General features: G+C 48.6%; 2 protein-coding genes across 2 annotated transcripts in view; one reads left to right on the plus strand and one right to left on the minus strand.

Moving 5' to 3' along the window:
• Nucleotides 1–8,702, plus strand: part of LOC104627818 (villin-1-like) — a 36,652-nt gene extending 27,950 nt beyond the window's left edge. The window contains exons 15-21 of the mRNA XM_010296194.1: nucleotides 6–28; nucleotides 1,335–1,480; nucleotides 2,198–2,342; nucleotides 3,010–3,198; nucleotides 5,912–5,980; nucleotides 6,881–7,138; nucleotides 8,426–8,702. Of these exons, the coding sequence (XP_010294496.1) occupies nucleotides 6–28; nucleotides 1,335–1,480; nucleotides 2,198–2,342; nucleotides 3,010–3,198; nucleotides 5,912–5,980; nucleotides 6,881–7,138; nucleotides 8,426–8,539 (944 nt within the window). The 3' untranslated portion in view covers nucleotides 8,540–8,702. The remainder of the gene's footprint in view (nucleotides 1–5; nucleotides 29–1,334; nucleotides 1,481–2,197; nucleotides 2,343–3,009; nucleotides 3,199–5,911; nucleotides 5,981–6,880; nucleotides 7,139–8,425) is intronic.
• Nucleotides 8,703–13,198: 4,496 nt separating this feature from the next.
• PLCD1 (phospholipase C, delta 1) overlaps nucleotides 13,199–15,183 on the minus strand; it is a 44,939-nt gene continuing 42,954 nt past the window's right edge. The window contains exons 14-15 of the mRNA XM_010296193.1: nucleotides 13,964–14,113; nucleotides 13,199–13,606 (exon numbers count right to left, since the gene is read on the minus strand). Of these exons, the coding sequence (XP_010294495.1) occupies nucleotides 13,515–13,606; nucleotides 13,964–14,113 (242 nt within the window). The 3' untranslated portion in view covers nucleotides 13,199–13,514. The remainder of the gene's footprint in view (nucleotides 13,607–13,963; nucleotides 14,114–15,183) is intronic.

The raw sequence follows: 15,183 nt of genomic DNA on the forward strand, positions 1-15,183 counted from the left end.
CCAAGTCTGCTACCTGTGGTGTGGGAAGGTGAGACCGCAGTGAGTCCAGGGGAGGCAGCCAAAGGAAACCAAAATTGCTGATGTGGGCTTAAGTGTCCTACCTCCACTGAGCTGTGGAGGTGCGTCCTTGGGCAGGTAGCCCATTAATTTCAATGGAGGAAGGTGCACCCAGGAGAAGGCTCTGTCTGTGGAGGATCAGCAGTTATAGAGCCCTCTCTACAGAAGTAACCCATCTGGGGGTTCACCTCACTTCAAGGTGATTCTGTCCCTCTAGTCTGCTCTGGGGAGACCCCCTTGCAGTGCTGCGTCCAGCTCTGGAGCCCTCGGCACAGGAGAGACATGGACCTGCTGGAGCGGGGCCAGAGGAGGCCACAGAACTACTCCAAGGGCTGGAACAGCTCTGCTGGGAGGACAGGCTGGGAGAGCTGGGGGAGTGCAGCCTGGGGAAGAGAAGGTTCTGGGGAGACCTGATTGCAGCCTTCCAGGACTTAAAAGGGGCCTGCAAAAAACACGACAGACTTTTCAGCAGGGCCTGTTGCCACAGGACAATGGGTAATGGTTTTAAAAGAAAAGAAGGTAGATTTAGACTAGATATAAGGAAGAAATGTTTCACAGTGAAGGTGGTGAAACCCTGGCCCAGGTTCCCCAGAGAGGTGGTGGATGCCCCATCCCTGGAGACATTCAAGGTTAGGTTGGATGGAGCTCTGAGAAACCTGATCTAGTTGAAGATGTCCCTGCTTATTGCAAGGGGGTTGGACTAGGTGACCTTTAAAGGTCCCTTCCAACCCAAATGATTCTATGATTTTAGATGTTCATACAGCTTTCAGCTGAATAAAGCACCCCAGGTTCTCCAGCTGTAAGAAATTAGCCAGGATTAGAGCATATTCATTTGTCCTGGGGTACTCATGTGTTTCAGGATGAGATGGTAGATCAAACCAAAGCAGAAGGGTTGCCCAGAGAAGTTGCAGATGTCCCATCATTTCAAGTGTTCAAGTTCAGGTTGGATGGAGCTTTGAGGAACCTGATCTAGTGAAAGATGTCCCTGCCCATGGCAGGGAGGTTGCACTAGATGATCTTTAAAGGTCCCTTTGAACCCAAACCATTCTATGATTATATGATTATATGAGTTTTGCTTTAGATGCCATTGGCTGCACTGAATGTCCTTTCAAGTACTAGAAATGGATTCTGAGCAACCAGCTTAGATGAGACCCTCAAAAGTATTCAAGCAGGTCTAAAACTCTCCAGGGTAGGATAGGACCAAGCCAGCTTTTCCCCACAGATAAGTTTTGCCAGGCTGTCCCTAACGCCACCTCAATCTTCTGTCCTGAACACAGGGATGCAGCGGAGATGAGAGGGAGATGGCAAAAATGGTGGCTGACATAGTTTCCAAACGGGACAAGCACACCATTTTGGAAGGACAAGAGCCAGCAGAGTTCTGGGAAGCTTTGGGAGGCAAAGCACCTTACGCCAGTGAAAAGAGGTAATACTGACCTGCTTATTCCTCTGGGCTTGGCCAGGCAACATTAATCAAAGGATCAAAACTTTGCAGGAAGGTGAATGAGCATTTTGATCCCGTGTCCTCACTAAAGGGAGCACAAGGTCAGAATATCACCAAAAGCTTGGCCAAAAACCACACTGAGATGTCTCTTTCCTAGGTTTTGGGTCAGGCCTTCTGTGAAGTAGGAGCTCCAGATCCAAAACACTGCAAACAAGGGTGTGCTACCTTCTCCTTTCCCCACAGTAAATCCATCCCATGTCTTGTCATAGGGGCTACATGAACCACATGCTCCATTTCCAGCCATTATTAGCTTTATGGGCAGCCCCAGAAGATTGATGAAACTAAATCTGCTTTTGAACAACCTGGATTTCTCCAGCCTTCTGGGCAGGTGATGGGTTCCTTTGCAACCAAGTGATCTTATGCAGCTTTCACCTGACATCAGGTTCATCTCCACAATGAGAGAAGGGTTCTGCTTTTTCCCTCTTTGGGTGGAGAAAATGCTACCTTTAAAAATTGTTAAAATAGTCCAAGAGTCCCCTGAGACCTGACATTGCTGACTTTCAGGCCCTTAGATGAGTGTTGCCATGTTCCCACCTCTTCCATCAAGGTCATGACAAGCAGCAGCAGGGCCCTGCAGTAAACCACGAGGGGAAGGTTTCCATCTCTCTTGCTTTTTCTTTCCATACCATGTATGAGAAGGTTTCAAGAACAGGTCACACACTACCAGCCTCGCCTCTTCGAGTGCTCCAACCAGACGGGTCGATTCATCATGACAGAGGTAGTGGGCTTCTGCCAGGAAGACTTGGATGAAGATGATGTCATGCTGCTAGACACATGGGAAGAGGTCAGCACTGACTCCCCCTCCTTTTCCCTCCAGACATATTTTTAAACAGGTTATGGCTTAATTTGTTTGAATCCATCATTCAATGTGAAACCGAGGGCAATATGCCTTCTGTCACATCTCCAAGCCCTTCACAACGCTTGGTCAGATAAGCAGGCATATGTCCAATCCTACTCACCCAGATACAAAACACGTGAGTGAGGTGGTGTTGCTAGCCCTGTGTCAGAAAGGGGGAAACAGAGACACCTGGTCCATGCCTTGCTCTGAGGCGAGAAGAGCTGGACTTGCTCCAGCTCATACAAGGGGGTGGCACCCAGACACCCTCCCCCTCATTTCCCAGCACCGATGCTGAAGACGTGCTTTAGACTATCGGAAACTGACTCCAAGGGCTTTGCTTTCTGAGGCCATTTGATTTTTCGGCCACACAAGCACTGAGTTTAGCTACCTCAAAACATTTGAGAACTGTTTTCTGAAATATTTACGCTTTGAGCCTGTCTCAAAAGCAAAATCCTTCTTGGCTGGGAGGAAGTCTGGGATCAAAATCCCAGAGGACTATTGGGTAACAACAATTCCTGTCTTATCTCTGCTTCAGTTGGCAGGGGTGAACAAACAGCCGTGTCTGCACAGGTCCCAACTACTTACTGATCTTCAACGCCTTCTCTCCTTGCAGATTTTCCTTTGGGTTGGCAAAGCCTCCAACACCTATGAGAGGAATGAGGCAATTGCCTCTGCTAAGGAGTATCTCAAGACCCATCCGGCAGGGAGAGACTTGGCAACTCCGATAATACTGGTGAAGCAGGGCTATGAACCCCTCAACTTCACAGGATGGTTCAACGCTTGGGATCCCTACAAATGGAGCGTAAGTTGCTGGAAAAGCCCTGTGGTGTGCATGTGTGCTCAGTGGTGCTTAAAGGGTGTTATTGTCAGTGAGCCGTATCCTCTGAGGTGCATGGAGCAAAACCTTGCTATGGCATGTCCTGAGCTTCAACGGCTTCCTGGTGCTACGTGAGCAGCTTCTGCTCCTTCGCCAGCAAAAACCACCTGCTTGATGAAACTGAGGCTTTTGCAAATATAAGTAAATGTGCTGTAACTCACAATATTCACATTTTTATTTTAAAACAGATTGGGTTCTAATCAGGTTTGTGATTTCAGCCAAAAATGGCTGACAACAAAGGCAACCTACATCATAAATGTTCATATTTCAAAATACAGCCACAGAGAAAAATTTATGACCCAGCTTTAAGGGCAAACTCTGGCAAAATGAAAGATGCAAGCAGACAGGTCTCATCTCCAGGTTTGCAGACTGCCCATCAGAGCCCAGAAGCTCCTGAGCAAGGTCACCCTTAGTCCCTGCAAAAAAGCCTTCTTCTCAAAGGTCAATTACAAATACCAGCTCTTTGCTATACAGAAATGGAAACCCGCCCCAGGAGTTGCCTAGGAAAGGGAGAAGTCGTTTCTCTCCTCTTTCAAACACACTGGCTTCAGATCATTTCAGGAGTAGAATGCAGAGCAGAGGTTTGCTCGTGTGCCCGGTGCATAGGGCTCTACCGCGTGCTGTCAGGACCCAGTCTCCAACCCTGGTTGTGCACAGTGTGGTCAGAGGAAGGAGCGGTGCACTAACCCTGTGCAGACCATGGGCTGGTGAGACCCCCCTGCAGTGCTGCGTCCAGCTCTGGAGCCCTCGGCACAGGACAGACATGGACCTGCTGGAGCGGGGCCAGGGGGGGGCCCCGGATCCGAGGGATGGAACCCCTCTCCTCTGAGGACAGGCTGAGAGGGCTGGGGGGGTTCAGCCTGGAGCACAGAAGGCTCCGGGGAGACCTTCCTGCAGCTGCCAGGACTGAAAGGGGGCCGATAAGAAAGATGGGGACAGACTTCTTAGCAGGTCCTGTAGCAACAGGACAAGGGGTAACGGTTTTAAGCTAAAAGAAGGTAGATTTAGACTAGATCTAAGGAAGAAATGTTTCACAGTGAGGGTGGTGAAACCCTGGCGCAGGTTGCCCAGAGAGGTGGTAGATGCCCCATCCCTGGAGACATTCCAGGTCAGGTTGGACGGGGCTCTGAGCAACCTGATGTAGTTGAAGATGTCCCAGGGGTTGGACTAGATGATCAAGGTCCCTTCCAACCCAAACTATTCTATGGTTCTGTGATCCTATGATTCTATGGACCTGCAGGTCCAGCCAACCTGGGGGCTTGGTGTTGCAGCACAGAGTGTATTGGGAATAAAGGAAAATCCTGGTGGGGCTTTGGTGGTTAACAGACCCAGAGTATCCGTTCATAGCAAACACGGAGGTGGAAGCAATGCTGCCAAAATTCCTGCCACCCGATGGCACTGGTGCGCACGGCTGAAGGAGAGAAAAATGAGAGATGATGGGTGGTTGGGAAAAGCTCAGCTCCCAGGTGGTGCTTTTCCAGGCCCTTCCCCAGTGAGATCATCCTTCTCTCTCCTCCTTTTTTCTATGAACATCAGTGTTCAGCCATTCCACAAGCAATTCCGTCTTCTGGTTGCCCAAAGGGCTGTGAGTAAAGTCCCATGCTGGAGCCTGCAGCTGGGCAGCCGGGACAGTGGGCTGAAGGTCCCCAGGGGACTTCACACTGCAGGAAATCTCATACAGAGATATTTCATTTCCTGTCTCTGGGTTTGCATCGTCTCTCTTCGCAAACAGTGTGGTGGTAGAGAGCCTGCCTTGACAGCCGGATTCGGGCAAATAAGACAGCAGTTCTCAGAGCGCTGACCCTTAAAATAATGTTGATGCTTAGAACAAAGGTCAAAACTTGTTTTTTTCAGAGGAACTGTTGGAAAAAAAGGATACAGCTCATAAAATATGTGCCTCTAAAAATATCCCCTCTAGGCAGCTTCAGCAACTACAAACAAGCAACTCAAATTGTTGACATCCCAGAAACATCTGGTGTGTGTGTTCACCGCTCAGTTTTGGGTCTGAATCTGTTTGCTCTGCAGTCCATGTGTTTATGTTGTTTGTTCTTGTTGGGGAACTTTGTTGGATGATTCTGTAAAGAACTGACATCTCCTGGCTGCTTAGGAAAATACAGTCATCAGCTTTGCCAATATATCTAGTATATTCCTTTTTCAGGAAGTAAGAGGTGGCTGGTAATACATGGCACCAAATTATAAGAGTTCTGGGACTGACGATGTGAAAGATCTATAGCTTTAACTAAATGAAACAGGGAAGGGAATGAAAGGAATTTCATCTTATCCCAAATTTTCATGCATTGCAAGATTCCTTTAAAATTTAAAAGATTTAAATCCAGCAGTAAATATGATTTCTCTTTATTTGCCTTCTGCTCTCTGAAGTCTTTAAATGTTCTGTTCTCACCTGTTACTGTACAACTGCAAAGGCTAAAGTCCATTTGTTTCTTTGTTTTCAAGTGAAAGCTCAGATTCTGGCACAGTCTCCTGATTCCAGGAGCTGGGGATTTCAGGAGGCACCAGCTGCCACCTCAATGGGCACCACTACGCTTTAAAATTCATGTGATCTCCTGACCTTGTTAGAGAACAGGAGCATGTGCTAGTTAATGTCAGCCCGTGCTCTTACAGTTCTCTCTACCTTTAGGATGGCAAGTCCTACGAGGAGATGAAGAACAGTTTAGGAGATGTGTCGGCTATATCCGAGATCAAAGTGGTGAGTTGCTTCTCGGCCGTATGGGTGGGAAACACCTGGGTTTAAACACCACCGTGTCCCCCGCATTGGCACAAAAGAGAGGACATAACGGTTGGAGCAGGCACGGGGACCTCAGGCTGTCGGGGTCAGAGCTGTGCTCCTCTCTGGAAAGCAGAGGGAGATGTGATTAATAACCCATAAATACACCAGGGCCTTTTCCAGTCCTGTTCGGAGGCATCTGTGGGCAGGAGATTGGCCAGCTGCTTTCTAAACTACCTGTGCAAATAAAAGTGTTTGCAGCTAAATGAGCGTGCAGTTAAGCATTGTATGAGTAGTTTGCAGTGCTGTGGCCCCTGAGACCCCGGACAAAGGGCCCCTGATCAAGAAGGGTACAGCCCCAATGGGAGATCCTACAAAACACGGAGGAAACAAGGTCCCAACAGTCCCAGGCACGATCTTCACATGGGACCAGTTCTGCCCCAGACAGGGGCAGGAGGAAGGCTAGAAGGAAGTGTCAGGGACTTTGAACCAGGAGAGACGGCAAGTTGGGAAGGGCACGCAGGTTACTTAGATGTTTTAGACATGACAGCTACCTAATCTCACCTTCTGTCCTCCCACACACACCTTCCCCGCTGTTATCTGGAGAAAAATGAGACTACTGTAAGTATCTCCAGTTATTTCTAAGGGCTCTTAACAGTGCTGTGCTTTTAGCAGTCCTAACATTAAGATGTAACATTGATGGAGGTGCTGGACTAATGTTTTATTTCGGACTTTCTCCTTGCCACTTTGGAGCAACAAACCAACAGATAGTCTGTGCCAGAAACAGTACCCCCATCCCCAACAGAGAGAAAGATCCTGGGACAACACCCAAGTTGCTCTGCCAGAGCTTCTTGTTTTGAGATGTTTTCCTCCATTTGGCAGGACCTTAACAACATCAGCCTGAACAAGAGGTCCCTCAGCATGACCAGCTTGGCTGGTTCAAGTATGGCAAGTGCTTCCTCTGAATATAAATCACACTTCAACCACAGTGACAGCAACAGCTACAGCAATAGCAGCAACTACAACAGCAACAGCAGCCCTTCCCTGGTGCCCAACGGTGAAGGAATTTACTCCCGAGAGGTGCTGATGAACAAGACGGTGGATGAACTTCCAGAAGGAGTGGATCCCACTAAAAAAGAGGTGACGGCATTACTGGTTTGATGCCTTTGTAGCTTAACCTGGAACTTAGTTGTTGGCTAAGGGTGCTAGTACTTTAAGCTATTAAGTCCTGCTTCAGGCTCAAGTTGATGCTAGCTGGACACGTAGATCTCCTCAAAAAGCGGGAGCTTTATGTGAGAGGAAATTGTAGTAGTTTTACCATAGTTGAAGTATTTTTAATTTTTTTTTTCTGGAATTAAAAATAATTTTAAGGAGTTAATTTTCAAACCATTTTCTTCTGGTAGAGCTGTTTAATTCTGTCACCCAACCTCTGCCCTTGGAGGGACAGAGAATCGAAAGTACAGCTCCTGTGAGACAAGATGACACAGCTGAGAATGAAGCCAGGATTTGTATTTCGCTTGGGCTGTGGGTGTTTGTGTTCATTTGAAACTCCTTCCAGAAGGCATCTCTAATTTTTTTGTCAGAAAGCTTGCATTTCAGCAAATCCCATCCAGGGACAGGGAGGAATGCCACATCTCAGATTTCTGCTCAGCCCAAGGATTTTGGCAGTGATTCTAGCTGAGTCCAACCGCACCAATGGGAAGGATGCAGGGGGCTGACTCCTTCTCCTCTCTACAACCCAAGTTTGACCAATATCTTGCCCCAACAGATCTCTTGGCAAAGACCAACATCCACAGCCACAGACCTGATCACAGCTGGGCTAGCAGCTCTGCCCCGCGGCAATGCCCATGTGCTAATGGTTGTATTTCAGCTGGGCTGTGCATGAGTGCTTTCTTCTACCCAAAATGCCAGGGAAAACTCAACCTCCATTTCCCACAGGGTCTTTCTCCATGTCACTGATGAGCCTGCTATCTAGAAAACTTTCTGCCTTTCCAGCAACGGGAGTGAACATTTCCAGTGGAATATTTGGTGGGGGGAACTGAGCGACAGGGAGATGCTTTCACTGTCAATCACTACCTAAGAAACCACCCAAAACTTTGGCCAGCAGAACTTCTCCCATGCACTATGAATTGTCCTGGCCTCAGCATGATTAGCAGGGACCAAATCCCAGCCAGAGCATGCTAACCCCTCAAAACCAGAGCATTCCTTTGGGCTGCTGGGGTTATACTCCTCTGTTACTTTGGGAAGCAGGAACAGTTGCTGAGACATTCCACTTCCCACCGTGAGGACAGGCAGCTGGACAGGAGCTGTTGGCCTGGAGTCAGAGGTCAGCAGTGGCACAGCGAGGAAGGGGTACAGCTGATGGAGGTGTCCCAGCCTCTGCAAAAGCCAAAGCTGACCTCTCCTTGCTCTCTCCTCCCGCTGCAGTACTATCTCTCTGATGCCGATTTCCACGATATCTTTGGGAAGTCCAAGGATGAGTTCTACCAGATGCCCAAATGGAAGCAGCAGAATGAGAAGAAGCAGTGTGGACTCTTCTGAGACCGCAGGGGCCATCCACAGCCAGTGACTCCGGGACCAACCCTCGCTCTCTCAGGAGCTGCAGGGAAGAAGTACAGACATTTGCTCAATGAACCCAACCCAACATCTCAATCAGGCCCAGCTCCAATGCAGTCATTCCAGCAGCCACTGTTCAGGGGATGGCTCCTTTCTCCCTGCAAACCCTGAACCCAAGGAGGCAAAACCTTTTGCGGGAACAACTTTGCGGGATGTTTTTGCCTCTTTTTGACACTTTATTGCTGATAGACATGAAGACAAGTGTGAGTCACACAACCGTATTGTAGCCTCTTCTTTCCTCTCCCTTTTGCAAATTGCCACCTGCACAAGTCCATGATCTTCCTTCATTTGTAGAAGTTTAAAATTAGGCAAGACAAAGGCTACTTGCAGCTGCTATGTAAATTCTGGGTGGGGAGATGAGGGGGAAGCCCTAGGAGGACAGAAGGGGAGCCTTGAGGTCAGGAAAAACATAATGGAGTAGCCAGATGTGTGATGGGGAAGCCCATGGAGTGAGATCAGCAAGTTCAGCCCCTTCTCACCTTGCAAAAAGGCTACTCACCTAAGAACAGCACGAATCAGTTGTAGGCTAACACGCATAGCCCAGTGCAGTTAAAACAAATGAGAACCTGGCTTGGAAAAAAACCCCCACTTATTAGGAACATATTTATTAGTTGATCTATTTCAAGGGGATGGTGAGATTTAGGGTTAGACACAGTTGATTTTGACTGCCAAGACAAGACTCTGACTATTTTTCCCTTGTTCAGACAGCATCTCCAATCTCACATGGCCTCCCTCAGCACAACCGGCTGCAGGTGAACTTGAGTCCACCTGCCTGCAGAGCAGAGGCTGGAGGAAGCCAGAAGGGTTTTGGGTATGACCTGAGGCAGAGTGTGTCCCACTGACGGTTTTATCAGGGCTCCGTCCCTGTGACATCCGTGGGGCTGAGAGCGCCCATCCTGTACTGCAAGCTCAGTCCGATTGGCGAGGGCAGGGATAAATGTGAGCAATCAGTGATTAGGGATACAACTGTAAACTAAAGGAAGAAACACATATGTTTAAAAACCCAGAAGGTGTGGTTTTTCAGCTTTACCCCGCTTCCAACCTGATCGGTGATTCCAAATAAACAGCAAGGGGCGGCACCGTAGGTGTCCTTGATCAGCATGTGGGGTAGGATGGCAGTAGAGAAAAGCTCTGCGGGGCCACAGATCCTTCAAACACCTGATCCTTAATAGGATTTGGGATTTTTTTAAAAGAACAAACTGAGGAGGTGAGGCCCTCCCTGTTCCCAAACACCACATAGCCAGGACCACTTGTCTCCCCATGCCCATGTACCCTGCTCCTGAAGCCCCCCCATCGCCCATGAACACGACATGATCCCGTCATTACCTCCATGCTCCTGCCACCACCTTGTCCCATTTCTGCATGAGGGTCCAGCCCAAACCCCATTGAACCCCACCGTGCAGAGTAAGGTGAGACTCAAGCAGAGACACCAATCAGCCAAATTACCTGCTCCTGCTGTGCTCACGCTGGATACAATCAGTGCTCTTTATCCCTGCTTCAGCCTCTATTGCCACTGCTGGAAGCAACAATATTTGCATCACCCCGCTGCGGCATGCTCCTGCCAGCTCCCAAATTAACAAATTGCATGTGCTACTCAATAAAATGCAGTGATTCCACCTATCAGCCATGACCATGCGCCTGACGAGCATCACGCAATCAAATGCAGAGCAATGGAAATACAGCTGGATTAGGGAGATTAGGATGTTCCCCTACAAGTTGCTTTCATTCCTCCTGCCACGATGCTTACTGGCATGCATGAACGGACTCAGAAACCAGCATGGGTTTTTACAGAAAATAGATCCTTTTGATATTGGGGCCTGTTGGAAACTGCTGCTGCTTTCCTCTCCTCATGAGGAGAGTTGGTTTTACTCTTTGCCTCTAGTTTCTAAAGGAAAGCTTCTCACCCACATCCTCCCTTTCATGTCACTTGCCGCTTTTGCTATGGGGTTTGGTGGGCCATGTCCTGTTTTTGCTGCTCTTTTCACCAGAGCTTTTCCCCAGACTGGGGCTCCAGAACTTCCTAATCTGCTCAGAGATGGGATCCCTCGATAATGGCATGGACCATGTCCCTTCCTTTGGGGAGAGAGAGGACACATTGCAGCATTGTCTATCATAGAATCATAGAACCATAAAATCATTTGGGTAGGAAGGGACCTGTAAAGGCCATCTAGTCCAACCCCCCTGCAGTGACCAGGGACATCTTCAACCAGAGCAGGTTGCTCAGAGCCCCGTCCAACCTGACCTGGGATGTTTCCAGGGATGGGGCATCTACCGCCTCTCTGGGCAACTTGCGCCAGGGTTTCACCACCCTCATTGTGAAACATCTCTTCCTTAGACCTAGTCTAAACCTACCTTCTTTTCATTTAAAACCATTACCCGTTGTCCTATGGCAACAGGACCTGCTAAAAAGTCTGTCCTCATCTTTCTTATCAGCCCCTTTCAGCCCTGGCAGCTGCAGGAAGGTCTCCCCGGAGCCTTCTGTGCTCCAGGCTGAGCCCCCCCAGCTCTCCCAGCCTGTCCTCCCAGCAGAGCTGTTCCAGCCCTCGCAGCGTTGCTGGGGCCTCCTCTGGCCCCGCTCCAGCAGGTCCATGTCTCTCCTGTGCCGAGGGCTCCAGAGCTGGACGCAGCACTGCAGGGGGGTCTCCCCAGAGCAGGGCAGAGGGTCAGAATCCCCTCCCTCGCCCTGCTGGCCATGCTTGCTCTAGTCCATCCCATCTCCATCTCAGCTGCTTTCCCACCTGGCTCCAGTAGTTTTCCCCCAACTCTCCTACCTGATGAGGGATGTTCTCTCTTCCCATGGAACTTGTCTGCCTTTATTTAAGTGCACAACAGGCAGAGGAAACCCTGGTTTCTCTGTGTAGTCCATGACCCTGGATAGTGTGGTTCTGCCCCCACATCTCTCCCCGCTTCCTGTCCCCCACTTCTCTAGTGCTGGCCACAGCAGGTAGGTGAGGGCTGGCTTATCTCAATAACCCAACTGAAAATCTGTTCCTGCAACACCAAAAATGCAATTGATTTGTTCTCAGCCAACTCAGCAGGCTGATCCAACTTGCCCCACAAGAGATGATGCTGACACGAGAGAGGGGCACAAATGCCTCTGATCATGCCTGCTCTCAGGCCGCGCGCTGCAAGCTCCCTGCATGGTACGGGGCAGTCCTGGGTATCCTTCGCTCCTGCTTTTATGTCCCATGACTCCTTGAAACAAGATGCTGAGAGCATCCTGGGAGCAGGGATCGAACTCAGGCTGTCCCAGAGTGGGATTCAAGGATGCTCCAGCCTTGATCTTCAAATGCATCTCCTGCTACGACATGCCCCATCCCCGAGGTAAGCTGAGAGCCCACGTCACTGCAGGACCCCCCCGATCTGCCTCAGTGGACTCTTTCAGCTGCTGGTTATTCATTCAGTAAGAGCCTTTGAGTTGTGGATATAATTCACATTTAATTTGGCAATGGTTTACAACATCACACAATATTTGTAGTGAAGAGGAAAAATCAATGCGTCCAGCAATGATTACTGCAGCATAACAAACTCCAGGTAGGACTAAATGAAACCCAGTTTTGCATTGGGCCAAAGGATCACTAAATCCAGGCTATTTTGGACTCCAAAGTAGGTGGGGGACTGAATGGACTGGAATTTGTTGAAAAGGACACCTCTGTGGTAGCAGTCCGTCCTCTCCACTGCCAGACATGAAGAACCCCAGGAAGTCTGATAGCTTAAGAAACTAAGCAGGTCTATTTCCATCTTCACATGTGTTGTATTCAAGTACGACAAAGAGGCAAATACTGACAAGTAATTGAACTTTTCCAGATTTTTTTTCCTTTTAATAGTCTAACACATTGTTAGCAACATAGTTGGCACTTCAAAATATATATTATTTTATTTCAACAATATTCCCTTAACTCTGTAGTTGTACTTGAAGAAAAATCGCCTTTTGCCATAAATACTGTGTTGCTGTTCAAAACACTCTTGTCTGTTTGTGCTAGGTTACCTCTACAGTGCAATCGGGACCAGCCTAACACTTACAATGGTTTCTACTGCCGCTTCCTCTGTGTTAAAAAATGATGTTTTTCTATAAAAACACAAACAAAGAAAGTTTTACTGCATTTAAAAAAAAGAAAAAAAAGCCCTACTGTCAGTTGAGCATATTTCCACTGTCATCAGCAAAAGACATTCTCTGAGGTTCCCTTTGAGTGGGTTTCACTTTGGGATAGAGGGAAATCTGCCGTTCGGCAGCTTCTTTCTCCTTCACAGGAGGAGAGCCAGGCTTTGAATGCAAAGCGACCTGGCTGAGAGCCAGGCACACAGGCAGAGTAGTGTTCATGTATTTTTTATTATAATACAAAAGGAAAGTCAAGTTATATAACATGGGCCTTTGTAGTGCAGTTTTCTTTTTTAATCTGTAACAGATAAGAGAATTGTGTCCCCATTTAAGACTTCGTAGGGTGAAAGAGCTGACATCTGAAGTTGCAAGAAGTTACCTGGCATCCGGCCACTGATTTCAGTGGTGGGTGGATTTTTTTCTTGCATGGATGTTGGGTGTTTTATCCAGATGTCTGACCGAACGCAACCCAAGAGCTGTACTTTGCTAAAAAGGAGTCCCTATCCTCTCGCTAAAAGCAGAATTAAAAAATCACACTAAATAAAGTGAACTAAAAACCCAGGTGGATTGGTCAAACAGGTACAAAAGGATTAATGTCAACAGCAGCATTGGGATGTTTCCAGCACGCAGAATGGAGAAGGGCTGATGGTTATTTCACATCAGGGGTCCCATGGAACACTGTGTGCTGCTCCAAGAGAAGGCACTGGGGATTTGAGGGGACCCTGATATTAGCAGACTTCTCACACTGAATTCCTTCTAGGTCTCTAACGAGGTTCACTGTGCCCTGAAAGAGCTGAGCTGCTAATCGCAGTCCTGGATATTGATGTACACAAAGAGGGTGGAGGAGGAATACGGGTCTCCATTCTTGGTCAGAAGATGGATGTGGCGGTAACCTGGAAGCAGAGACACAGATGGAAAGTGGCCTTTAGTCCAGCTGGAAAAATATTTCCTAACATTTGCCAAGACCCTGAAAAAACACATCCCTGCTTCTGAGAGCATTTTGCTCCCAGTACCCCACAGAACAGGTAGGTCTGAGAGGCATGACTTTGAGCACTGGTAACGTTACGTGCCCGAGGCCGCTGGTGACAAGGGGATCCCTTCCTCAGAAACTGTTAACAGCTGCTCAATAGACCATTTATCATCTTGTCCATACCCCAGAAAGAGGTGTAAGGGGTCTGGACCACTCATCCAGGATGCTGGAGCTTCCCAGAAGGCTCAGTGAGTGTGAGGAACAGGGAGCTGGACCTTACCTTGCTTCAGGCTAGTGAAGGGAAGGGTGTACTGCCCAATGAAGTCATTCTTGGTCGACATATCAAAGTCTTCCACCACAAACCGGACCAGGGCAAGTGCAGGGATCTCTATGTCAAATGTAAACTCTTCGTCCCACTTTGGGTTAAAGCCTGAGCAACACAGACAAGGATGGAGATCAGAGCTGCTCACAAACAAGGATGGAGGTCAGAGATGTTGGCAGATAAGGATGGCAGTCAGAAATGCTTGCAAATGGATGGAGACTTTGCCTGACTGCCAGTCTAATCTGACCCAGGACAAAGGCCTCTGGGGGTGCCAAGATCATTGTTCCCAGCACTGACACCAATTTGCTACCTGGTATTAAATCCTTCAGCTTTGGCTGCTCACTGCACACCTCAACACCATGCTCCCAGAAGGCAGCGAGAGGCAGGAGGGGCATGAACTCAGCTCTGCTCCACAGCCTCTCGCTGGCTGATATGTGGATATCTTTGGTTGCCATTGGACCAGCTGCAGATTTTTACAGCTCTAAACCAAGGGGGAGCAGAGAGAGAGAAGAGCTGTGCCTTTGTGTTGTGACAGCCTTCTGCGGCTTTAAGTCTCACTGAGTGCTCAAGATACCTTGACCTATCTGTCACCCCTCCCTGTGCCTCAGTTTCCCTGTCTGCAAGAAAGATTAATAAGGAGTGTCTGATTACAAAAAGCATCATCAAATCGGTGGGCAAAATATTTTATGTCTCCCTGTATAAGGGCAGTGTCTGAGACAGCCAGATTAACCCCACTTCTGTTATGGGTAAGAATCCTGTGATCCGGACTCACTGCAACAAAACTGAGCACCGCCATATCAGATGAGAGATGAAGAGCAAGCTCAGTGCTCTCTACGCAGGTCATGGCAGGTGCTCTCTGCAGTTCCAATAAAGCACTCCCCAGAACCAAACAGGAGGAGAGGTCATCCTGTTTCAATCCCTGCTGCCATCGGCCTGGCCTGTGCAGAGCAGAAGCCCAAGGATTGCAAAACGTCAGCTCGAGCCAGCTGGTCATGGAGGGTTTGTGGACGGCTCGGCAGGAGGCAGGGATCTTTCAGCTGTCCCTGAAGGTGCTGAGATGGGGCTGTGCATAGTGCCATAGCAAAATACCTGTGCTGGTGTTGGACTTTCATAGGATTAAATAAACTCAATTGTTCAGATAACACACATCTGCTCCTGACCCCCTTCATCCTTAGGGA

Source organism: Phaethon lepturus, unplaced genomic scaffold (assembly GCF_000687285.1).
Source record: "Phaethon lepturus isolate BGI_N335 unplaced genomic scaffold, ASM68728v1 scaffold5521, whole genome shotgun sequence".
In the NCBI taxonomy this organism is placed as follows: Eukaryota; Metazoa; Chordata; class Aves; order Phaethontiformes; family Phaethontidae; genus Phaethon; species Phaethon lepturus.